This window comes from Eubalaena glacialis, chromosome 18 (assembly GCF_028564815.1).
Source record: "Eubalaena glacialis isolate mEubGla1 chromosome 18, mEubGla1.1.hap2.+ XY, whole genome shotgun sequence".
NCBI classification, from domain to species: domain Eukaryota; kingdom Metazoa; phylum Chordata; class Mammalia; order Artiodactyla; family Balaenidae; genus Eubalaena; species Eubalaena glacialis.
Genome location: NC_083733.1, coordinates 5,850,229 through 5,876,814, shown reverse-complemented (window position 1 = coordinate 5,876,814; position 26,586 = coordinate 5,850,229). Strand labels below are relative to the sequence as shown.

Here is a 26,586-nt window from a genome sequence, read left to right as displayed (position 1 = left end):
TCCTGTTTTCTCCCAATTAACCTTTCATCATTTATGCAGAGCTCTTTAGCAACCACTGTGTTTTTCCCACCCAAACCCAGTAGGAGGCTCAGTAGATCCAAGGGTCTTGCCCTTGCCCGTCTTCCTCAGAGCGCACTGGGGTTGAGCTTAGCAACCGTTTTATTCATTACAGCTATTATGAACGTTTTCGAAGTTGTTACTGGTGAAAGAGTGAGAGAATGACTTTACCTCATGCTCCCATCATTCCTCATGCACTCTTGTTAATTATCACCAGATTTCACTTTTATACCCATTCCTCAGCCTAGAACTGTGTCGTCCTTACTCAGTACCCTTTGAATGAACAACAATATGAACAAAAATTTGTATCCGTGATACCCAGGCTTAGAAGGCATTAAGAACTCAGGAAACCATCCAACTCAAACTTACAAAATTATAGAGGAAATACGTGCTATAGTTCAAATGTGGTACTTTTCTGAGTTCGTTGGTATTTAATTACTTAAAATACACAGTAACCATCCCTTTGCATTGCTTCAATATAGCTACTAACCTCATGGAGATGTTAAAACAATTTGAGGGATTTTGGCTTCTGTCTTTCTTTTTTGCCTTTTTGCTCAAAGAAATGGTGATTTGCTTCTTGCTAATGAACCAAGCCCTCATCAGAGGAAAAAAAATAAAATCACTATTTCCTTACCACCTTTGGGCTGGATAATTCCCATTTCATTTTCCAGGAAGCTAAATCTTCAAATGGCTTCACTTACAGAGTGAAGAAAATCAGACATCTTAGTCATTTTGGGGAAAATAATGACAGACCCTCTACAAGAAAAGAAACAAAAATTAATGACAAATCACATGAGAAAATGACAGATCATTTTATGTGTGTGAAACAGACCTTGAAGACAAAGAGTTTTGTGTGTGAGCTTGATCAAAAGCATGATTCTCAGCTAATTTCTTGGCTCTAAATTAAATTATTGCTTTAGAGACATAAAAAATATAGATATATACAATTCCCCTCTGCTCTTCTGGGTATATTCATCTTCTCTATGAGTGCTTGTCCATATATTTAATGACTGCAGATAATGGATTTTAAAAGTGTATTTAAAAAGTTAAACCTCTTGGGATTCTATTTTGAATGGAAAATATCTCCCAGCAGATTTTATGTTTGAAAATTAAAAGTAATACACGGGCATTGAGATAACATTTAACTGAGTGTTTGTGAGTCATTTTTCCCACTCTGCTGATAGTCTTTGTGGCTAATCACGCAACTGAGAGTGCAGAATACATTGGGAGAGTTTATTTGCCTTAGCACTCGGGTGGCTTAGAGTAGGTCTTTTGAAAAATGGGGGAGAAAAATGGTTTGCTGACCCCCCTACAGCAGGGGTCAGCAAACTTTTTCTGCGAAGGGCCAGAGAGTAATTACTTAAGGTTTGTGAGCCAGACAGGCTAAAATAGACATGGACAACATGTAAACAAATAGTGTGGTTGTGTTCCAATAAAACTTTATTTATAAAAGAGGAAGTTGGCTGGAATTGGCCTTCAGGCCATAAATTCCTAACTCCTGGTTTAGAGGGACATGTGGTCGTAAGATGACCTACAAACTCTTCCTTTCTCTCAGCTGATTTTAGATTTTTATGTCAGTATATGAGTGTGAATTCAGCTCATGTGTTCAGCATCTCAACTGGGCATCTCAACTCTAGAAAGTTTGCAGTGCAGCTTTCTCTACACAGCTGACATAAAAAACAAAAACAAACCAAGGCAATGAGGCCCATTTGCTAGTGTCATAATAGTATTTCCCTTTCACAGTTTCTATACACACCCCAAACCCTGGTTTGCAAGGTGGGATTAAGAGTCGCACTAAGAGCCTTGAGGCTCCCTCTATCCATTGGCACAGGAGATGAACAGAAAAGCAGAAATAACATCAAAACCTCCAGTCCACATTTCACAGTTGGGTGCCAGCATGGTATCTGATATAGGAACTGTCTGACAGGTCATACATCAAAGACTGATTCATTTAGAAAATAGTTACTGAGTGCCTACTATTTGTCAGGCTCTGTGCTAGATACAAGGGTTACTAGGCTGACAAAGCCCCTGCAAGTGTGAAGGTTTTATTCTGGTAAGGGAAGGGGGACCAAGGGAGGGGTTGGACTGAGTTTCCTCTTTGAAAATGGGACTCTGGTAAGCAGCTGTGTGGTAGCAAACAGAAATATCAGCCTTATCCATACAAACCTGTATTCATTCCACAAAGCATATGCCTAGTCTCTGCGGAGTAAAGAGAGAATGAAGACAGAATGGAGATAGAATGGCAAGCAAGACACAGTTCCTTCAAGAAGCTCACAGACTAGTGAGGAGAAAAGCAAAAGAACAAGTGATGACGATTTGAATTCCTAAGTACTCTGGCACACCATGAAATTCACAGAAAAGGAAATTTAAATGGCCAATACTATGAGACCACACCTAACCTCACTATTCATCAAAAATATGCAGATTAACACCATACTTTTTTCCATCTATCAAACTGGCAAAAAATATTATCCACTGTTAGTGTGAGGAAAGAGAACTCTATTCCACTTTGCATTAGGGTCCGAGGCCATAAAATCTTTCTGGTGGACGATTTGTCAGTGTCTAACTAAATTTTAAATGGGCATTTAATTTCAATCAGCAGTTTATAAGATGGGTCTCAACTGTAGAAAAATACTTGCACATATGCACAAAAAGGCAGGTCTAAATGTATTTATTACTAACCAGTTAGTAATTATGAAACAGGAAATACCCGTGTCCAGCAATAGGAGACTGCTTTAATGATAGCATATTCATATTAAGAGGAATTATCCAGTCATGAAAAAGAAGTATTTGTATATGAGCTGACATAAAAAGCTTGTAATAGGTATAAGAACAAAACTACTGTACCGTATCCGTGTGTATACAGTTTGTTAATGTGGTAGAATATACACCAAACCGTGTGGTTAATGGGATAAGTGAGGGATGGATGGGGGGTAAATGGGTGCATTTCCCATTTCACTCCAGTGAAATTAAAAACATTTTGTTGTATTTGGAAATGGCCATTAAAATAATACATGCTGTAGGATGGGTGCATAGTAAAAGATTATCCACTGTATAAGTTCACCCTTAATTATAGAAGGGGCTGCAATTCAGTTATCTATAGAATAGCCAATCTACACCCCTGGAGTGCCTTACTTACTTTGAACACCATACTTCTTCAGAGTGGAAAGAAGTCATTCCCTTCTGCCTGATATTATCCCAGGATATGTCAAGTCATATTCCTAGTGATGTATCTGAAAATCAACATAATCCAAAGGTCCTCTCTTCACAGTGTTTGCAGTAAGATTTCAGCATCTTAACATTTAAGTGTTTTCAGATTATATCCTTTTAAACATCTGTGATTCATTATCATAAATATCACAGTTGTGTGGGACCATATGCTTCAGCTTGCAGCACATATACATAAAGAAAAAGCACGAGCAATAAATTTCAGGAACCTTAGACTTGCCGTGGGTATGTGCAAAAAGAACATTTCCAGACACGTGGGGCCTTCTGTAATCACAGTAATATGCTTGAGATCCCCTATAAGAATCCTTCAATTGCAAAAGTTGCCACTTTTGATGGAAAGCTGTGATTTACATTTGGCTCATGCACTTCCCATGATAATTCAGGTAGGGTGGAAAACAGCACAAAAGCCTTCAGCTGCACTGGCTTTTACTTCTTAAGGAAATGAATGTGGGCTATTGTTGTCAAGTGAAGAAATCACAGGAAAATGGGATACATTTAACAAGTGATGAGATACTCTTGGCAGGCATCCTCTTGCATTCCCATGAGGCTAAAGCTAGATACAATGCCATAGGGCATAAGGGATGCAATAAAAAATCTCTTGGCAACTGGAGGATGAATAGGCATGACCTAGAGGGCTGATCATTTTCTTGCTTACATCAGAAACCCGTATATGCATACAAGAATTAATTGTGCTTCATGTATTGTAAGCCAGATCATTTTATTTTAATTTCCAGATAAGGTCTTGTCAACTAGACAGAACCAATTTGTCTGAGCATCTCACCCACTGCAATTAGGGAGGAGGTGAATGAATTAATTGGTTACAACCAAAAAGAGTCCACTAATATTTTTGATTGCCAGCTTTTACCAGGGCTAGTGCAGAGTGTAGCCAGAGAGATGGAGATGAAGCTATAGGAGGCTCCCGGGTTACCAAAGGATAGGTCAGGAAAAAATTGTGAAGGTATAGAAGTTGGTGCTCTGCCCTGTGTTGCAGTTTGATTGGCATCCCTGCTGGTTATTAACAAGCCGCCAACCTCGTCAATACCTCAGGCATACCTTTTAGGAAGGATGCTCATTGTTGCCACAGACAGTGTACTTGAGCCCCCAAACACAACTCTGCAGGTAGCACAAGGACATCTCTGCATAGAAACACTCTAGGTATCCACAGGGAATGCAGGGTGGGATGTTCAAAATGCCTCAGGATTTTTAATACACAAGATGCCCATCCACACACTGGCTACAGGTTATTTATGAGTCTTCATGAAAATCAAACCACTCTGAAGATCATGGATCAAACTTCCATGCTGTTTTTCCCCCTCCCCCATGTGCTGTCTCCTGTAATCTGGGGATTTGTGATGAATTTGTAGTAGAATAGCAGAGCGTTGGTCTGCAGAAAGTCCAAATCTCTAAAGTGCTTCAATAAAAGTTATAGATAGATCAATGGTAGCAAATTTCACACTTATCTTTTCTTTCACCCTTTAAAGAAACCATGCTAATAAAAGCTCTTGAATACTTTTAGATGATTTGGGTCTTCATAAAGATCTGGCTGGGTCCCATTCATGTATTTTCCTAAACCTTTTTCGGAGCCTAATCATTCCCTGAGCTTTGATCTACAGGGTCTTCTGGCTTCTGCTCTATGAGCTTTCCTTCTGATGGATTTAATCATTTACTTCAAGATTCTACGCATCTCTATCTTTGACACCTCTTTCACCTCTAGACAGACAATTTAACTTCCTGTTAATCCAAGTGTTCCTTAACTGTAGAATGACTTCCAACATTTACTTTGAATTTCACCATCCTGGAATAACCTTGCCTCTTTCCCCACGACCTGGGACAGGACTCTAGAATAGAAGTAAAAAGCAGAGTTCCAGCTTTGCTACTTAATGCTGTGTGGCCTTGAGAAATTTTTTTAATCTCTCTGGGCCTCAGTTTCCTCATCTATAAAATACTACCTTCATGGGACTGTTGGAGAATTAAAAGAAATGTTTATTAGGTATTTAGCTGTAAATGGTAACTATTACAGAAGGTTGACATCAACCATGAAAAATCAGCATTATGGTTTAGCAGGGTGTCTTAAAGATCTAGGGAAATGCTTTGGATAATTCCCAAAGCATGTTCATATGAATCAAAACTCTTTAACCCTTGATGCCACAGCCATTTACGTTCACTGAACTAGTATGAACTGGAGGGAATGATCATATTCACATGACATTCACAACTAGGTCATAAACCAAAGTTTGACATTTTACAAATTCTTGTTACCCCGTCAGTTTGTCCATTTTGTGCATCAAGTAGGTTGGTAGGCTAACCCAGTAAAGATTGGTTTGTTAAATTTTATGTGAAAAAATTCCTGTCTTTAATCACTAGCTTTCAGAGACTTTTTCAAATATAGTAATTAAAGGACACGGAGTGGTGCAGTGAAAAGCCTGGAGCGTGGTGGAACTGGGTTTGAACTCAGTTTGAGCTCTATCACTAACCTCTGCATGATAGGCAACTCAGCCTCTCCCCTCATGGGAGTGGCCCTCATTTCTCCTTCTGTAAAACAGCTGAAATATCGTGTAAGGACTGGGGTGGGGAGCATCACTGACTCAATATCTATTATGTTCCCAGTACTCTGCTAATAGCTGGGTGGTTAGCTTCTCCTCTCCTCCAGGTTCGGAACACTTACAGATCACTGTTTACCGAGTACCGTTTCAGATTATAGATTATAAACTCTTTATAGACCATCTTCTCTATTCACAGTAGCATTTTAAAATCTGTTTCAGTCTTTTAAATCAGAAGCTGATTCAATACACATTCCCTGAAGACTCATTCTTTGTTTGTTTATTCAGCTTGGATATTTTAATTTATTCCTAAAATTGGGTTACCCCTGCCACACTCTCACCTGCCTTCATCTCCAAATCATCCTCATTTCTTCTAAAACCCAACAGCTTCTGTGGGAGCCCAGAAAGAGAAGAGTTGATCATCCTGCTGACAATTCTAGGGAAGAGACTGAGTCAAAACTAAAGGACCTTTAGGTCTGTGCTGCTCAGTTTTGCTGACTTGATGATGGTCATCATTATAATTAGATCTTCAGACTTTCATAGCCAATTAAAAAGTTTGCCCACAAGATTTGCATACTTTTACCATTTGGTTTATGGATTAGTATCAATATTTACCTTAAAAGTTATAATTCATCCCTTCAGATGTTCCTAATGTGTAGCTGCATTCTTAAATATAATTTTATTGTGACTTAAGGCCAAAACATTGTCTAGAAGAACACATCCAATTATATAATAAAATGTAGAAAAATTATAGAGAAATTTGCTTTCTAAGCAATTTTTAGAGAGTACAACTCTTCAGTAAGGTGAGATATACTTGTTGATAACCCCTCACCTTGGATATTTCTGGTAACTATAAACCTGTTCATTGGCTGACTTTTTCTTGCTGCTAGAAATAGTTTATTACCTGGAATTATGATCTGCTTGCTTCTAAGATCTACCCTATGGTGGTGTTTGGCCTTTTGACATAATGAAGAAATGGAACACCCGTGCTTCAACAGGACAGCCCTCCAAATGATTGTGTGCTCCAACCTTCTGGACTCTGAATATCGTGAAGGCAGATAATCCACCTTATTTGTCTTTATGTTGGCATTTATCCCTTACTGCCTACTGTCTTTCATACTGTAAGTGGACAAATGATACTTTTATGGATTAATGTATAAATATGTTGAGATTTAGAATAATAGAATTTCCCAGCTGTAAGAGACACCATCCAATGCTGGAATCTCTTCTACAACATTACTGCTCAACGGTCATTTAAGTTCTACTTGAAAGTATCCAATGACCAGCAAATTATTTCACTCGGAAATAACCAGACCTTCCAAATGGTACCCTGAATTTCATCAGGCTTTTCTAATATTTGGACAATGACAAGATCATGCAAATAGTAATATTTCTACTGCAGCAGCTTATAGCTCCCACAAGCACAATTGTAGGACACCAACCCACCTTCCTCCCTTGGCTTTTATTCTGGTTATTTCTGGAAGGCCCCAGAGCAATGTATGTGGCCCACCTTCTTTTTTGTTGTTGTTGTTATTATTCTTTTTTTTCATTGGAGTATAATTGCCTTACAATGTTGTGTTAGTTTCTGCCGCACAGGGAAGTGAATCAGCCATACACATACACGCATTCCCCTCCCTCTTGGACCTCCCACCCCCCACCCATTCCCAACCAACTAGGCCATCACAGAGCACCGAGCTGAGCTCCCTGTGCTATACAGCAGGTTCCCACTAGCTATCTGTTTTACACATGGTAGTGTATTTATGTCAAACCTAATCTCCCAATTCATCCCACCCTCCCCTTCCCCCGCTGTGTCCACACGTCCATTCTCTACATCTGCCTTTCTATTACTACCCTGCAAATAGGTTCATCTGTACCATTTTTCTAGATTCCACATACATGCGTTGATATATGATATTTGTTTTTCTCTTTCTAACTTACTTCACTCTGTATGACAGACTCTAGGTCCATCCACATCATTACAAATGACCCGATTTCATTTCTTTTTATGGCTGAGTAATATTCCATTATATATATGTACCACATCTTCTTTATCCATTCATCTGTTGGTGGACATTTAGGTTGCTTCCATGTCCTGGCTATTGTAAATAGTGCTGCAATGAACATTGGGGTACATGTGTCTTTTTGAATTATGGTTTTCTCAGGGTATACGCCCAGTAGTGGGATTGCTGGGTCATATGGTAGCTCTATTTTTAGTTTTGTAAGGAACCTCCATACTGTTCTCCACAGTGACTGTATCAGTTTACATTCCCACCAACAGTGCAAGAGGGTTCCCTTTTCTCCACACCCTCTCCAGCATTTGTTGTTTGTAGATTTTCTGATGATGCCCATTCTAACCAGCGTGAGGTGATACCTCATTGTCGTTTTGATTTGCATTTCTCTAATAATTAGTGATGTTGAGCAGCTTTTCATGTGCTTCTTGGCCATCTGTATGTGTTCTTTGCTGAAATGTCTATTTAGGTCTTCTGCCCATTTTTTGATTGGGTTGTTTGTTTTTTGATATTGAGCTGCATGAGCTGTTTGATATTTTGGAGATTAATCCCTTGTCTGTTGCTTCGTTTGCAAATATTTTCTCCCATTCTGTCATTGTCTTTTTGTCTTGTTTATGGTTTCCTTTTCTGTGTAAAAGCTTTTAAGTTTAATTAGGTCCCATTCACTTATTTTTGTTTTTATTTTCATTACTCTAGGAGGTGGATCATAAAAGATCTTGCTGTGATTTATGTCAAAGAGTGTTTTTCCTACGTTTTCGTCTAAGAGTTTATAGTGTCCAGTCTTACATTTAGGTCTTTAATCCATTTTGAGTTTATTCTTGTGTATGGTGTTAGGTAGTGTTCTAATTTCATTCTTCTACATGTAATTGTCCAGTTTTCCCAGCACCATTTATTGAAGAGGCTGTCTTCTCTCCATTGTATATTCTTGCCTCCTCTGTCATAGATTAGGTGACCATAGGTGTGTGGGTTTATCTCTGGGCTTTCTATACTGTATCATTGATCTATATTTCTCTTTTTGTGCCAGGACCATACTGTCTTGATTACTGTAGCTTTGTAGTATAGTCTGAAGTCAGGGAGCCTGATTCCTCCAGCTCCGTTTTTCTTTCTCAAGATTGCTTTGGCTATTCGGGGACTTTTGTGTCTCCACACAAATTTTAAGATATTTTGTTCTAGTTCTGAAAGAATGCCATTGGTAATTTGATAGGGATTGCATTGAACCTGTAGATGGCTTTGGGTAGTATAGTCATTTTCACAATATTGATTCTTCCATTCCAGGAACATGGTATATCTCTCCATCTGTTTGTGGCATCTTTGATTTCCTTCATCAGTGTTTTATAGTTTTCTGAGTACACGTCTTTTGCCTCCTTAGGTAGGTTTATTCCTAGGTGTTTCATTCTTTTTGTCACAATGGTAAATGGGATTGTTTCCTTAATTTCTCTTTCTGATCTTTCGTTGTTAGTGTATAGGAATGCAAGTGACTTCTGTGCATTAATTTTGTATCCTGCAACCTTACCAAATTCATTGATTAGTTCTAGTAGTCTTCTGGTGGCATCTTTAGGATTTTCTATGTATAGTATCATGTCATCTGCAAACAGTGACAGTTTTACTTCTTCTTTTCCAATTTGTATTCCTTTTTCTTCTCTGATTGCCATGGCTAGGACTTCCAATGCTATGTTGAATAATAGTGGTGAAAGTGGACATCCTTGTCTTGTTTCTGATCTTAGGGGAAATGCTTTCCATTTTTCACCATTTAGGATGATGTTTGCTGTGGGTTTGTCATATATGGCCTTTATTATGTTGAGATAGGTTCCCTCTATGCCCACTTTCTACAGAGTTTTTATCATAAATGGGTGTTGAATTTTGTCAAAAGCTTTTTCTGCACCTATTGAGATGATCATATGGTTTTGTTTCATTTTGTTTTATAGATCTTTATTGGAGTATAATTGCTTCACAGTACTGTGCTCTTTTCTGTTGTGCAACAAAGTGAATCAATGATATGCCTACATATATCACCATATCCCCTCCCTCTTGAGCCTCCCTCGCACCCACCCTATCTCACCCCTCTAGGTCTTTGCAAAGCATCGAGATGATCTCTCTGTGCTATGCTGCTGCTTCCGCTAGCTGACCATTTTACATTTGTTAGTATATATATTCCTTAATTTGTTAATATGGTGAATCACATTGGTTGTTTTCAGTATATTGAAGAATCCTTGTATCCCTGGGATAAATCCCACTTGATCATGGTATGATCTTTTTAATGCGTTGTTGGATTCTGTTTGCTAGTATTTTCTTGAGGATTTTACATCTATGTTCATCAGTGATATTGGCCTGTAGTTTTCTTTCTTTGTGACATCTTTGTCTGGTTTTGGTATCATGGTGATACCATGTTTTTTGGAAGAGTTTGAAAATGATTGATAGAATTTGCCTGGGAAGCCATCTGGTCCTGGACTTTTGTTTGTTGGAAGATTTTTAATTACAGTTTCAATTTCATTACCTGTGATTGTTCTGTTTATATTTTCTACTTCTTCCTGGTTCAGTTTTGGAAAGTTGTACCTTTCCAAGAATTTGTCCATTTCTTCCAGGTTGTCCATTTTATTGGCATATAGTTACTTGTAGTAGTCTCTATGATCCTTTGTATTTCTGTGGTGTCAATTGTAATCTCTCCTTTTTCATTTCTAATTTTATTGATTTGAGTCCCTTCCCTTTTTTCCTTGATGAGTCTGGCTAAAGGTTTATCAATTTTGTTTATCTTCTCAAAGAACTAACTTTTAGTTTTATTGATCTTTGTTATTGTCTTCTTCATTTCTATTTCATTTATTTCTGCTCTGATCTTTTTTTTGTTTTGTTTTGTTTTTGGCTGCGTTGGGTCTTCATTGCTGCACGTGGGCTTTCTCTAGTTGCGGCGAGTGGGGGCTACTCTTTGTTGCGGTGCGGTGGCCTCTCTTGCTGTGGAGCATGGGCTCTAGGCTTGTGGGCTTCAGTAGTTGTGGCACGTGGGGTCAGTAGTTGTGGCTCACGGACTCTAGTCTGCTCTGATCTTTATGATTTCTTTCCTTCTAGTAACTTTGGGTTTCTTTGCTCTTCTTTTTCTAGTTGCTTTAGGTGTAAGTTTAAATTGTTTATTTGAGATTTTTCTTGTTTCTTGAGGTGAGCTTGAATTGCTATAAACTTCCCTCTTAGAACTGCTTTTGCTGCATGCCATAGGTTTTGGATTGCCATGTTTTCATTGTCATTTGTTTCTAGGTATTTTTTTATTTCTTATTTGATTTCTTCAGGGAGCTCTTGGTTATTTAGCAGTGCACTGTTTAGCCTGCATGTGTTTGTGTTTTTTTTACAGTTTTTTCCCTGTAATTGATTTCTAATCTCATAGCATTGTGGTTGGAAAAGATGCCTGATATGATTTCAATTTTCTTAAATTTTCCAAGGCTTGATTTGTGACCCAACATGTGATCTATTCTGGAGAATGTTCCATGTGTACTTCAGAGGAAAGTGTATTCTTCTGTTTTTGGGTGGAATGGCCTATAAATATCAATTAAGTCTATCTGTTCTGTTGTGTCATTTAAAACTTGTGTTTCCTTATTTATTTTCTGTCTGGATGATCTGTCCATTGGTATAAGTGGGGTGTTATTATTATTGTGTTACTATCGATTTCCCCTTTTATGGCTGTTAGTATTTGCCTTATATTTTGAGGTGCTCCTATGCTGGGTGCATAAATATTTATAATTATTATGTTTTCTTCTTGGATTGATCCCTTGATCATTATGTAGTGTCCTTCCTTATCTCTTGTAACAGTCTTTTACAGTCTGTTTTATCTGATATGGGTATTGCTACGCCAGCTTTCTTGTGATTTCCATTTGCATGGAATATCTTTTTCCATCCCCTCCCTCACTTTCAGTCTGTATGTGTCCCTAGGTCTGAGGTGGGTTTCTTGTAGACAGCATATGTACGGGTCTTGTTTTTGTATCCGTTCAACCAGTCTGAGTCTTTTGGTTGGAATATTTAATCCATTTACATTCAAGGTGATCATCGATATATACGTTCCTGTTACCATTTTCTTAATTGATTTGGGTTTGTTTTTCTGGGTCTTTTTCTTCTCTTGTGTTTGCCTCTTAGAAAAGTTCCTTTAGCATTTGTTGTAAAGCTGGTTTGGTGGTGCTGAATTCTCATAGCTTTTGCTTGTCTGTAAAGCTTTTGATTTCTCCATTGAATCTGAATGAGATCCTTGCTGGGTAGAGTAATCTTGGTTGTAGTTTTTCCCTTTCATCACTTTAAATATATCCTGCCACTCCCTTCTGGCCTGCAGAGTTCCTTCTGAGAAATCAGCTGATAACCTTATGGGGATTCCCTTCTATGTTATTTGTTGCTTTTCCCTTGCTGCTTTTAATATTTTTTCTTTGAATTTAATTTTGTTAGTTTGATTAATATGTGTCTTGGTGGGTTTCTCCTAGCGTTTATCCTGTATGGGGCTCTCTGCGCTTCCTGGACTTAGGTGGCTATTTCAGTTTCCATGTTAGGGAAGTTTTCAACTATAATCTCTTCAAATATTTTCTCAGACCTTTTCTCTTTCTCTTCTTCTTCTTGCACCCCTATAATTTGAATTTTGGTGTGTTTAGTGTTGTCCCAGAGGTCTCTGAGACTGTCCTCAATTCTTCTCATTCTTTTTTCTTTATTCTGCTCCATGGCAGTTATTTCCACCATTTTATCTTCCAGCTCACTTATCCATTCTTCTGCCTTAGTTATTCTGGTATTGATTCCTTCTAGAGTATTCTTAATTTCAGTTATTGCGTTGTTCATCACTGTTTGTTTGCTCTTTAGTTCTTCTAGGTCCTTGTTAAACGTTTCTTGTATTTTCTCCATTCTGTTTCTGAGATTTTTGGATCATCTTTACTATCATTACTCTGAATTCTTTTTCAAGTGAGTTGCCTATTTCCTCTTCATTTATTTGGTCTTTTAGGTTTTTACATTGCCCCTTCATCTGTAACATATTTTTTTGTCGTCTGTGTTTTACTGGTTGTCGTCTGTGTCTTACTGGTTGTTTGGCCTGAGGTGTCCAGCACTGTAGTGTGCAGGCAGTTGGGTACAGCCTGGTCTTGGTGCCGCGATGAGGACCTCCAGGAGGCCTCACTCCGATTACTATTCCCTGCAGTCTGAGGTTCTCTGTTAATCCAGTGGCTTGGACTCAGCTCTCCCACCACAGGAGCTCAGGCCTGACCCCTGGCCTGGGAACCAAGATCCCGCAAGCCATGCGGTGCTGCAAAAGGAAAGAAAAAAAAAGGAACAATACAATAACAAAGAATAAAAAAATAAAACAAAATTAGAAAGATAAAAAATATATTAGGAAAAATAAAAATATAATTTTAACAACTACAGCAAGGTAAAACAGAACCACAACAGAAAAAAGAAGGGTGGGGCGGGGGGTGGAACTTAGGCAGGGGCCTAGGGTTTAAGTGTGGGGCGGGGCCTAGGCTCAGGACACTCCTGGCCAGAAAAGGCCTTGGGGGCGTGGCCTAGGCTCAGGACCTGTCTGGTGGGCTGAAAGGCAGTATGGCCTGAGGTCTGAGGCAGGCCTCTGAGTGTGGAGTTGCAGGGTTTGGAGGTAAGGCCCTGCCTGAGGGTGTGTGGGCGGTTGGAGGGGGGTCTCAGAGGGGGTCTCGGAGTGCCCCGTGCAGAGGTAGGGCCCTGGGTGGGGGAGTAGGGGCGGGGCCTAGGCTCTGTGCTGCTGGAGGGAGCCTCCGAAGGCGTGGGTTTAGGCCCGGGAGCCCAACAGGCTCCCCGGTGCCCAGGCAGGCGGGGAAAGTGCTGGCCGTGCTCCCTTCTGTTCCCCCGCCCTCCTGAGGATCTCCCCAGTCACCACTGAACCCCTAACCATGGGTGTGCCCCGCTGGGTGTGGGAACTCCTCCCCCCACAGCCGCCCCTCAGGGGTGCCGGTCCCGTCTGTCCGGCCTTTACATTTGCTCCCCCTTCCCTCCCTCCCACTCCCTCGGCACCCATGCAGCCGGAGGGGGCCTCGGTGGGCAGAGGATCAGGCCCGGGATCTCAGCAGGCTCCCGGGGCCCAGGTGGGCAGGGGAAATGCCGGCCACGCTCCCTTCTGATCCTCTGCCCTTCCAGTGGTGCCCCCACTTCCCCCCTCTGAGCATTGGATCCCTTCCCCTCCCCTAGCCTCCCCTCAGGGGCGCCGGTCCCATCCCGCTTCCACTTCTCCTCCCCACTCACTCCCCCCCAAGTCCTACCCAGTCGCTGGGGGTTCCTCCCATCCCCTTAAGTGTCTGTGGTCCCCCACTGGTGCCTGGTAGGTGCCCTAGTTTTGCAGAGATGCGAACTCCATGTCCTCCTAGTCTGCCATCTTGACTCTGCCACCTCTGTGGTCCACCTTCTTAAAGGTCCCTTTCTCTATATGTGTGTCTGCTCATGGGGTATAGAGGTATTTGGGAAATCATGGTACTGCCAGAGCATCACACACAGTCAGGATCTGAATCTCAATATAGGCTCAGCCAGGACACTCTGCTACATGTCTCCAGACAGCTCCAACAACAAGATCAAGTATAAGTTATAGTGGAGCAAATTTCTTTTCTCATTAACTTACCCTATAGATACTCAGAGAGGGAGACATATGTGCACATAATTACTAGATAAATCAAAAACTAAGGACTAAGTAAGAGACATAGGCTAGTTATATGAAATCAGAGGGAATCTCTCTAAATCTGAGACTTGGTGATTCTCAAAGTTGCTGAATCAGTGATTCCTGTTTCAATGATCAGGTGACTTTCAAGTCACCTTACTCAAATCTTCACATGAATTTGGGCCATCCTTCTCAGTTTTGTTTGGGGAGTTTCAAATTTGCTTATCTACCAGATTACAGTTCTGCTATTTATTCGTTCAACAAACAGGATTGAGTATGTACTGTGTCAGGCACTGTGCCATATAAATTCCAACCTGAGATACAAATTCATAGTGATTATAACCACCATGGGATAGAAAATGTGTAGCATTTTTTCAGAAAACAACCTGCTGTGTTTTAAAAAAAAATCAGTAGCAAGAGGAAAATGTAAGACCCTGGCAGAAAAGACTAAATCCAGAGCTAGCAGCTCAGTTTTTAATGGTAGGTAGAGAAAATCCCCTGCAAGCAGATGTGGGCTCTTTTTCCAGGAGGAGCCCCTTAAGGGTTTACACGGCAAAAAATAGGTTTCTGCTGAAGATCACTTGATGGAATCATTCATTATGATGTCTTTGGCTGACATGATAGAATTGAAACTCTATTTTATCAAACTTGGGATTGACACATGAGATGTATTAAGACCGTTTTATGTGCATTCTGCACCTATCAAATTTACAAAGCCTTTGGAGGTGAAATCCACTGCTGGGATAATCAGTCATGGTTAGGAACATGCCGAGAACCTTACAGAAGCTCTGTGGATGTCAGTGCTGACTCCAGGCCAAACATGGAACACAGGATATGGTTCCGTGCATTCAGCAATCAGGAGGGTACACAGAATCAAGGCTGGAGGATGTATCATACAGGGATCTGGTCCACCATGGGTGGGACTGAACATATGTTAATGAAACCTAGATTGACTAGAAGGCTTGAGTAATGAGGGTGTTCCGAGAAACCGAAGGAAATGTTTTCTGTTTCTCTCACTTGGGCAAATCCAAAGAGCCTCTGGACTAAAGTCCTTTGAGTTCTTTCAGAGAAAGTTGGACCCTACTGAGGATGTGAAAAGCAATTAAGTGATGGTCTGTGTCCTGGGCAGAGTGCACCTGATGTTTCTGAACTAAGTGCTATTTCAGTTGTTAGAAAGGCATGGCTTTCCATGCCCCAGCGAAGACTCTGCAGATCAGTGGATATGCAGGCCCTTCATGCTGAATGGAGCAGTTGAATTCTGTTTGACTAACTGAGCTGTGAGTACCAGGATACGTGGTACAGTCTTAAGAGCGAGTAAACGACATACATTCTGCATTTTTGTTTTGTCTGTTTTCTTTTTGTTAACCAGCATACTGCTGAAACAGAGCCATTCTCTTCTGTGTGCAAGTATAGATTGCCAGAAGTAGATCCAAGTGCGTCTGACTGTGGGAGGAATACACCTCCCAGGTTGACTGGTTCCAACCCCACACTACTACTGATCGTCACATATCCCCACACATGTGTACAAGTGGAGTCTTGGCCACCGAGACTCCACCAGGCCACCAACTCTGAGAGGCCCTAAAGTTATGTGTAGACCAGTCTCTACAAATGTGAATAATGTATTTAGGACCATTTGCCCATGTAAGATACGAGTGCATGGATCACAGACTCACCCCAAAACACTTATAAGAATAACACAGATTCCATATTTAGTTCATACCTATCTACATGAGCAGGCCTGCTCTATATTTTGCAGATAAATTTAAATCCATCTGCATTGTGATATTTTCTGGGATGATAATATGGCTTAATTTGCTTCCTCACACTTTCTAGATGGTAAGGATTCTATGCCTTTTTCATTTCCATCCCTAAGAACCACATTCAAAAGAAAGAAATAGAAAAGCATAAAATCAAGGTCAGGAAGATTAAGCCCCTTAATTCACAAGCCAAACTTCCCATTTCAATTGTGGTTTTGTCTCCCAGCTAAAGTTTGTCTTTTTGTGACATTTGCATTAAGCCCAGAGGACATTTTGAGTGGAAACATGCTGAAAGCATAATTGAAACTCTGAATGGTGCCATTCGCCTAATTTGCATTTTTCCCCCAGGTGGGGATTGTTTACTTCCCCCCTTTCGTCTCCTGGGGTGTTCAAAGATTATCTCAAAGAATGATGTTGTGCAATTGATTCCAATAAATCCCCATGTACTATATATTATATGTATAATTTTTTTTCCAGAAGCTATTTTAAATGCCAGTGATAAACTATGTAAGGAAGTCCTTTGTAGGTTCAGAATAGTACAGATAGCTCCTTTTCCCCCTCAGATAGAGGTTTTCAATATTTGTTCACAAGTTTAATTGTTTATTAGAATTTTTCCTTTCAATTATCTTCATGGTGTTATTCTGAGCTACTTAGGAGGTTGTCTCTATAGAAACATCTATTTTTTTTTAAAAAATAGACATAGACTATTCAATTTCATCCTTCATATGTTCTTTGAACTCTGCACCCTGAAACATGCACTGGCTTGATCTCTATTTAAAAGTTTGAGAATCACTGACGTTTTGATTGTGTCAACCAAGTTCACAATGTAAGACAATGCGGGCTGATCCTATCAATTGTGCCCTGTAATAGGAAATTTAAGGTGAGATTACAATCAGTGGGGAAGTAGAGTCTGTTTCCTTCAGGAGGAAGAAGAAACAAAGAGTGTTGTGACCTATTTCTGTTTTGATTAATATTAAAACACGATCGTCGGCGTGGTCTAGATTTGTGCCTTTTCTAAGGTTTGTGTCTTTCTCATGACCTCATTACTCATGTTGTATATATTATTTCAAATATCAGAAGCTCTCCTAGATTATATCAGATAATCATATATAATTATATCAGAGCCCTCCTAGATTTTAAGCCTGAGTAGGGTAGAGCCAGGCATGCATTTGTTCAAATGAGGGAGGAATATAGCCCAAGCCAGCATTTCTGGAGAATGGAACACACATCATTGTGAGGGTTTTAGTGCATACATGGACAAACATATGTTTTTACTTCTTAAATTTATTTTAACATTTTTAGAAAAAAAACACATTTGGCACATTCATCACGTACTATAAAGATTATCTTCAAATAATTTTGTAAAGGAAAATGTGAGTTAATTAAAAGAAAAATATTAAATGAATAATAGATCAGGTATGAAAGTATGGCTAGACTGTGAATCTGGAAGCTAGTTGGTTGAAGGAAGGAGCACATTTGCTTAGGCAGACTAGCCTAGACTAACTGGCCTTAACCTCATTCGGCCACGCTAGGTCTCGGTTGCCAGAGGAAAAAAGTCCTCACCTCAAATGGGTAATGTGAGGATTCACCGCAATCATGAATAGAAGACTCTCAGCACAGCGTCGCTCTTTTAGAAAAAAGAATGACTTGGATTTTTGGCCTGTTATCTTTACAAACAATCCATTTGAAGAATATTTAACATCACTTTGTAGCGTCCACTATGGGCAGGCACTGTAATTTCACTCCTTTGATGTCATTTTTCCTTCATGACTTCTCATGTGAGACAGGTAGGGCTTTGCCAAGAAAAGTGGGAGGATCCAAAGATGGGCAAGTTTGGATCAGAATCATCTGCCTCACTCCTTTAGCCTCAGCAGAAATGTCTGTAGTAACCATCCCCATGGTAACCGCATAGGCCAGAACATGGGTACCTGACTAGAAGGAGGTGGAAGGACCCAGGAGGCAGGCAGAAAACCAGCTAGAAGAAGGAAGCTGTGTAGAAAAGGAAAGTGAAGCTCCTTTAATGTCCAGGATTACAGGAATAATGATGAGAATAGTTCTTATTCATGGGGCACCAGGGTCTGTCCAAAGTGCTTTATGTACCTAGGTACATATCTTGTTTAATGCTCACCGTAAGAATTATAGTACCTATGAGGGGAGGTACTGTTGTTTGTTCCTTGGTTAAAGGGACAGGTGGTTTTCCCCAGGTCTCAGGGCCACTACACATGAGCCAGGATTGGAAAAGGGCTTAGAAACCTACCATTAAATCTGCTTCTTCTTAGGGCACGAGAATAGCAGTTCCTGGCATGATAGGTCCCCACCCTCTTCTCTGTGCCAGGAATCGCTGGGAGATGTGGAAACCTGGCATCTTGACAAGGAATCCATTGTCCAAGGTCCTAGTTCTTGGCCCTGGCTGCATTAGATTCATCTGGGGAGTCTTAAAGAGATACTAGTGCCTGGACCCCAGCCTAGCTATGTCAGAATCTCGGTTCGGAGTTGGGACAGGTATTGCTACTTTTTAAAAATATTCTCTAGGTGATTCTCATAGGCTTGAAAAAGGCCCACAGTCTAAAGCACTCACTCCTGAACTGGTAAAAGGTGTCTAAAATATATAAGACTCAATTATGCAACCCTAGTTACTTGATAGCACAAGTTGGGAAGAGAGCTAGAATATATTGAGGGCCTACTGTGTGCCAGGTCCTGAATGTAGATGTGGTCTCTCAGTATGCCCTCACCTGGTACCTCTGACGACCTGGAGGGATCAGTGAGAGGCCTGAGGGGACAGGATGGGGGCAGCTGCCCTTTTTCCTCTCATTTATCATTTCTGGGAAATGGATGTGCCGAGAGCTTGAACTATAGATGCAGACTGATCAGACTGGGACCAGGTGTCTGCCTTTTCTGGGTGTGTGGCCTTAAGCATGTTAGTCAGTCTCTCCAAGGCTCAGTCTTTTCTCCCATAATATGGAAATGATGCTTATAGATTATGCATTCTCAGTGGGGCTATATGTCATCAAAGGGGTGACATGGGTTCTTGGGAGAGAGGCAAAAATTGTACTTTGTGTGTGTGTAGAGTACAGATATACATGCAGTAAATAAACTGGTATACAGTATGTCTATGACATTGACAATTCATGAGAATGGTGGCAATTAGACAAAAACATCTAAAAACGCTCCTGGGTCAGGGGAGATAATGAAAAAAAGTTGGGAAATGCTGCTATAGATTAGAATTGCTATGAGGCTAAAAGGAGAGACTGAATGTACAGTCTTGGGCACAGAGCCTGGCACTCAGATGCCACTCAGTAAATAACAAGTTACTGTTCTTTGTCAAAACTTCATTCAACACTCACACACCGATCCCAACTATGCTTAGTGGCTATGCGAAGCTTTATTGGGATTATGAGGGAAGATAAGGCACCACCCCTGACTTCCACCAGTGAGCTAAGTCAAAGCTAAGCACAGGAGGCTAAGTACTGTCATGAATGGATGCACACAGAGCCTGGGGAACTAAAGGGAGACCATGGCTGAGTTCTTCATTTCCTACCTGGCTCCACTGCTGGGCTCAACCAAGACAAGAGGTGATGAGGGACCTTCCTTCTCAGTTCCCAGCCTTGCCTGCAGTATCTTCTGAGCCCAGTATGGAAGAGGTACCCCTGCTCCACCACCACTAGAGCATCATTTAGCCCCGAGAGAGTAATTAAGTGGAATTGTTATTGATGGCCTCCTGTATGGAAAAGCTTTCTGTTCATTACTGGAGATGAATAAAAGAATAAGATCCAATTTCTGCCCTTGGTTCTGATGGGGAAAACAGATAGATAGAGTGGACTGTTGATATGATATGATGTAAAATTCACTATGTACAGGAAACGCTGGCAACACAAAGAGGATATTTGGAGAAGTGGCCCAAGCTGACTCTCCAAGAATGATAGAGTTAATGATAGCGGTAATGCTAGAGTTAACAGGGTGAAGAAGCTGGGAAGTATCTACCTTCCGCACAGAGGGAGCAATAGAATTCATCGAAGGGGTAGGAGAGTAGCGTAGCTGTCGGGAGGTGCGGAAGTGGGTAACGTGGGAGACAGAGTGAAGATGGATGCCAGTGGGGGGCCAGTGGACAGCTTGGACAGGGAGGGCCTTGAGTGTTGAGCTTTAGTTTGCATGGGGAGCCAGAGCTGTATGAGACTCAAGAGGAGGGAAGTCAGTTCTACAGTTGTGATGGACGGGTCCAAATTTCCTTCAAGGAATACGTCTTTATGTGGCCTTCCAGACCCCACATTTCCTGGACCAGCTTATCTCTTCTTTGCTTTCTCCCTTGCTCTCTGTGCCCATCTCACTGGCTTATTTGCAGCTCCCTGAATGCCACAGGGGCGTTCCACATGTTGTGGTTCTGTCTGCCTGTAATAAGTCCCCTATTAATGCCCATCCCCACCCCTCCACCCTCACACTAGACTTCAAGCCAGGGACTGTGTCCATCTTTGTTCAACATTATAACCCCAACATCTGGCATAACCTGGGCTCAGGAAATATTTGTGGAAGGAAGGAAGGAAAGAGAAAAGGCAGGAAGGAAGGAAAGAAGGAAGGAATTTACCTGTGAAACTAGAACCCCTACAGAGTCTTTCTATTCTGGGAAGATAATTATTGTGCTGATAATAACCATATTAGCCTTTGTATGCCTTCCCTAGCCTCCATCCCTTCCCAGCTGAGACTGTCTTCTTTGATCCTGCCCAGGGACTAAGGCCAGAACCAGCATCCTGGCAAAATAGACAACAAGTTCCCAAGCGGGCCCTGTCATCTGAGCAGTGTGCCTTCAGTGGATTGATGCTAACTGATGGTGACAATGAAAGCAACCTCCATGTCTCTCCTTCATAGTTCACTTCCAAAACCTGAACCCAGCCACGCCCAATCACTCTTAGCTACGAAGATGGTCAGAGGAAGTGAACAAGTGTCTGAGAACTGCAGACTCCCAAGAGATCCCATGTGTGTACACTACAGAGAAGCCCCTAGAGCTGACTTGGCAGCCAGGAAAGGCGCTGGAGCCCTGACACACAGGGACCTCGAGGTGGCACTGGCACCCTGTGAAGTGCTTCCGGGCTGGGGGGGGAACGTGGGAGCAGGACTGAGCTGGGGACGCACGTCATTATATGCAGGCTCTGCTGGGATTTCAGGAGGGGAGTGTTTTACAACAGGGCTTCGTCTTTACTGACATCAGGTAGTGGTGAAAAGCAGACAGACCAGGGTTCAAATCTTGGTTTTATGATTTATAGACTGAGTGCTGGGCACCTCCTTCGCCCTCTCAGAAGCCTCAGTTACTTTATCTACAGACTGTGGAGGGAGGGGGTCAAAACTGTTGTAAAGATTAAATAAGGTCATGTACGTAAAATCCTTAGCACTGAGTCTCATGTGTAGAAAGTGTTCAATTCACATTAGCCATTATAATGATCAGCTAAAATGGTTATTATCACCATAAGAATTATGGTCCCAGAATAGAAATATCAGCTTAATTCAGCAGACTGTTATACGGCTTTAACAGTATACTTGGACCCAGGTAGATATTGTCACTAAAAGACACACAAGAAGGTTCCTGGTAGTAATATTTTAAGAACCCCAAACTGGAAATAGCCCATATGCCCATCAACAGTAGAGTACATAAATAGACGCAGTATGGCCACATAATGGAATTCTATACACTGACGAGGATAAACGGCGCTACTTGCAGCCACTTGGATGAATCTTACAAACATAATGTTGAGTGAAAGAGGCAGACACAAATGAGCACCCACTCTACGATTCAATTTGCATGAAGTGCAAGTACAAATGAAACTAATCTATGGTATTAGAAGTTAGGATAGTGTAGCCTTTGGGGAGGAGGGTAGGGATTTTACTCAGGGAGGGGGAGGAAGGGGGGGCTGGTAATATTTTGTGTCTAGGGCTGGGCGCTGGGTACACGGATGTGCCCACTTTGTGAAAATTCATTGAGCTGTACATTCTGATTTATGTGCTCTTCTGTATCTGTGTTATGCTCCAGTTAAAGGTTTAGTAAACGAACAAACGAGCCTGTTTAGCAGAGAGCTAAGAAAACAAAAGTGGGGGTGGGGAAGAAAGCAGGTAATACAATTCCATGCTTACCCCCAGGGTCCCCAGAGTTTACAGAGGAAGGCAGACGGGCACACACACGTATAGACAATAAGTGGTGAAACCTGTAGTAACAGAATCGTGCACTAAGTAAAGACGCACTGCAGAGGGAAGCGTGATAGATCAGCTGTCACAGCTGCTGCTCATGGTAACGGCCCTGAGCGCCATGCGGTTCTGCCAGGATGGCTGCTTCTCGGACACGACCTAGCCATGCAGCTGTAGGAAGTGCCCTCACATCTATCCAGCCACTGTCCTAATCTGGGCCAGGCATCATGGGTATGACACCAAACTAACAGTTTTCTTGGCTTCTCTTCTTGCCCTTCTCCAAACCGCTCTCTAGAACCCAGAGCTACTAAATTAGAATCTTTGGACTGGGTGCTCAGTACTTCAAAAACAAATCTCCCATGTGATTCCGATATACCCCAGCCCCGTGGGAAGCACTGATCTACACTGGAACCAGAACACACACCTGACCTTGACCCTGTCCACACTAAAAATAGTTCAGGGCTATGAGGCAGCCTCCTAACTTAGCGGCATTTCCTAATTTGTATCTAAAGGGCATGTTCAGCTTCATTTCCAGCCTCTCCACCTCCCCATCCCTGCATCATTTCAAGTCCACCTCTGGTCCCAGTGCACTGAGTTAGTTCTCTTTCTCTGAGTCTGTTTTGTTACTTCACCACCTCCATGCCTTTGAGTAACCTAGAACCCCAATACCCTCTTAGGGGCCTTCTAATTTCCCGTTCATCTTCAAGACCCAGCTCAAATATCGTGTCTATGAAGCTGTCCCTCAAGGCTCCTGAACTCTCTGGTTCTGCCACAGCACCTCATACAGAAGGGAGGAGATCATGTCCTCAAACATCACTCCACCATATCTGACTATACGCTTAACTGACTACACTCAAGGGCAGGGAAGAGGTTCTCTTTGTGCATCAAAGGGCTTTGCACCTGCCTGGGCCATGGGAGGTGATTAAGGACGATTCTTGATTGAGTGAGGTCCTTCAGCACAGTCAAAGCCATATGGCTACAAGAGGGTGCTGTGGGATGAGGGGCAGCATTCGTGGATCTGGAATGCAGAGTGGCAATCCACATTTAATGGTCAAAGATAGCTCCATGACCGAGCTGCCCAACCTACTCACACTCCTGTTTCTGTTCATGTGTTTTGTTTTTGCCAGTGACCTTCAACGACTGTAAGGGAAATGACAAGCTACACTATGAGGTCTCAAGCCCATACTTCAAGGTGAACAATGATGGCAGCTTAGTCGCCCTGAGAAACATAACTGCAGTGGGCAAGACTCTATTCGTCCACGCCCGGACTCCCCATGCGGAAGACATGGCAGAACTCGTGATTGACGGGGGGAAAGACATCCGGGGCTCCTTGCAGGTAATATAACTGCTTGGGATAAGTTGGGTCCAAGGAGGAACACTGCGGTCTGTATGTCTTATGGGGAAAATGGGTCTTTGGTTTATTATTGGTCAAGATTCTTTTGTTGTTTACAAATGATAGAAACCTAACTCAAAAAACAGTGTGGCTGGGGGAATTTTGGGGGTCATGTGACAAATATTTCAGGGATAGCTTTGCCTGCTAGCATGGCTATGTATCTGTGCCCAGATGACGGCATCAGCTTTGGTCTTATCCATCTGTGGTTCCATTTTCCTTCTACTGTCTTTACTCTTAGACAGTCCCAACCATCCCTGCTTCCCTGTGTGGAGGTCTCAGCAGCTCCACTTCATTTTCTCAGTCTGATGTCACCTGAGAGAGCATCTCTTCCTGATACTGCCAACCCAAGCTTGAAATCGAATCTCATTGGCTCTCCTTAGAGCGTGTGTCCATCCCTGAGCCAGTTACTGTGTCCATTTGGTCCTGAGGCTCTGGCTGGCTAAGTCTGGGTCACATGCCTTGCCCCAAAACCAGGGTAGACTCAGCCCCACCTAAAGTATATGGACTGAGAGTGAAAAAAAGGGTCGTTAATTACTCAAAGTAAGTTAAGATGCTGTCATCTAAGGAAGGGAAATGGATGTTGGGCAGGCAAGAACCAGAGTCGCCCACTGGAGTTGTATATGAGGCAACCATGGCATATGGCGCTGCCCCTTTGCCATGCACTGGTGCCCATTCCTTTCCACATGCACGTGTATGCAGATCTCTGCCCCTGCACACATGTGACTTTAGGAATGCCACAAAGCGCCCTTCAGGCTTCCTGATTGTGTCATCCAGAAACATTTGGTACAATGGACTTACCTACTCCTGCTTCACCAGGAGTTCAGAGACTCTGTGGCTTCTCGATTATAGAAAGGGAAGACACACAGCAAGACCCAGGCAAAATAATAACAATAATAATGGCATGTCCCCAGCTTGGTGTGGCTAGCCTTTTCCTACCTGCTGCTGGCCTGCTCTTACTCAGTTTTTTAAAGCCTGTGATTCCCACTGCCTTTCTCCATCTACCACGCTCCCCATAACCCTGCTTTATCTGCTAATTTTGTTCAGTGGTGGAGTGAACACCGATTCCACAGCTGGGGAGCAGAGACAGTACAAATGACAATGTGAGTGTTGCTTTCCTGCCAATGCTGTCTGTGTGATCTTGAAAGAATCATATATCTGCAGACTTAGAGGGGTTAAACAGTCTGCAATGGCAAGTAAGTGGCATGTGTGCTGCCCCACTCTGTCACCATATGCGTGGCAGATATTGCTAATCACCCCTGGCTTGACCTGAGTATCTCTCCCAATACAGTGCTTCTGGAAGCTACTATCCATTGGTCATTTAGAGATGTTTCTAGGGCTGGAATATATTTGCCATCCCTGGACTGGACAAGCTCCATAACTCCCCTTCATATCTGTGAATGTGAGTTAAGGGTAGGTAGCAAGCTACAAATGAACCCACAGTGTGCCACTGATGTTTTCAAAAGAAAATAGGATCTTGGTGAATACATCCCAGTGTGGAAATCCATTGGCACCACAAAAGCGAGCTTATCTCTCACTTAGCCGTGGTCATTTTCACAGCATCTCACTAACGCGTGATATAAATGACTTCCAAATATCTAAAGCAACAAAACTGCAAGAACCTGCAGCACAAAGTGCTTCTTGGGAACAAGTAAATGGCTCAGAGATTCACAGAAGGGGGTTCACACGCAGGATGGGATGTATTTAGATGGATATTGTTCATCGTGATTGACAGCTCGTCTTTAAATCTGGAACAGACAGCGTCATAGTATTGAGCCCAAAGCAGAGCAGAGGGGTTGGAGGCACTTCTTAGGACAAAACTTCGCTTTCATGGGCTTGGAGACCCAGGATCGTTACCAAGAGACTCCGTCTTGAAGAGCTGGTCTCTTGAGTTCCAGAAAGACACCCTTCTGGAGGCAAAGCTCCTTGGAGCCCCGGCTGTTTCTCATTTGTCTCTTTCTGAACACACCGTCCACATAGCTTGGCTGCAATCGTTTGCTTCTTATAAAGCACAATGGAGGCTGCTGTCCTGGTCAGTTTGCCAGGCTCCAGCTGAACGGGATATTCATCTCCCGCCTCCAGTAATTCAATGAGGTTTGAAAATTGGCCTTGTGAAGTTGCCCAGATGTGTCCATAATACAAAAAGTCCAAAAAAAGAAAAGGCTAGGAAAACAAAATAGCTAGCCAGAGAATCCCTCTAAGGAAAGCACAGTCCTTAACGGATACCCAGTTGGTATTTTTGAAGCCCTACTCTGTGTGGCAAAGTGGGCCAGCTGCTAGAGAAGGAAAGCAATAAGTACACTAGTCAGCTCAGCTCCTGGTTAGAGAGAGAAAGTGAATGTGTATGTTGATTAAGTACCAAGTAGGGAGGCAGTGGTGATGGCTGCTCTGTGCCTTTAGAGAAGCGAGAGGGCAGGGGAGGTGGGGCTGGTAACGACAGCCAATGCGTGCATGGCACTTGCTGTGTGCCGGGTGCTGCACTCACGGGCCACAGAGGCTGACTCATCTAATCTCCCCACCACCGATGAGGCACATGCTCCTGTCCCCATTTTACAAACTGGGGTAAACCGAGGCACAAAGAGGTGAGTGAGAGCCTGTATTGTTTAGCGGGACTCTCGTGTGTGTGTGCATCTCAGGGTATGCTTTAATGGGCGTTATTTCTAACCCTCACAACCCCCTGTGAGGCTGCTGATGGCACTCCCTTCCTACAGATGTGAGAACTTGGCCAAGATCTGCTAGCTTGAAACTGGCAGAAATGAGATTGAGATTCTGGCCTCTCCACCCGTTCTCCTTCCTGCCACTTTGCTCACCAGAA

General features: G+C 42.3%; 1 protein-coding gene across 1 annotated transcript in view; it reads left to right on the top strand.

Annotated features, from left to right (window-relative positions):
- The window catches only part of CDH13 (cadherin 13), a 1,030,117-nt gene that overhangs the window by 362,298 nt on the left and 641,233 nt on the right, over positions 1-26,586 (top strand). Inside the window, exon 3 of the mRNA XM_061172291.1 lies at positions 23,509-23,717. Coding sequence (XP_061028274.1) covers positions 23,509-23,717 — 209 coding nt within the window. The remainder of the gene's footprint in view (positions 1-23,508; positions 23,718-26,586) is intronic.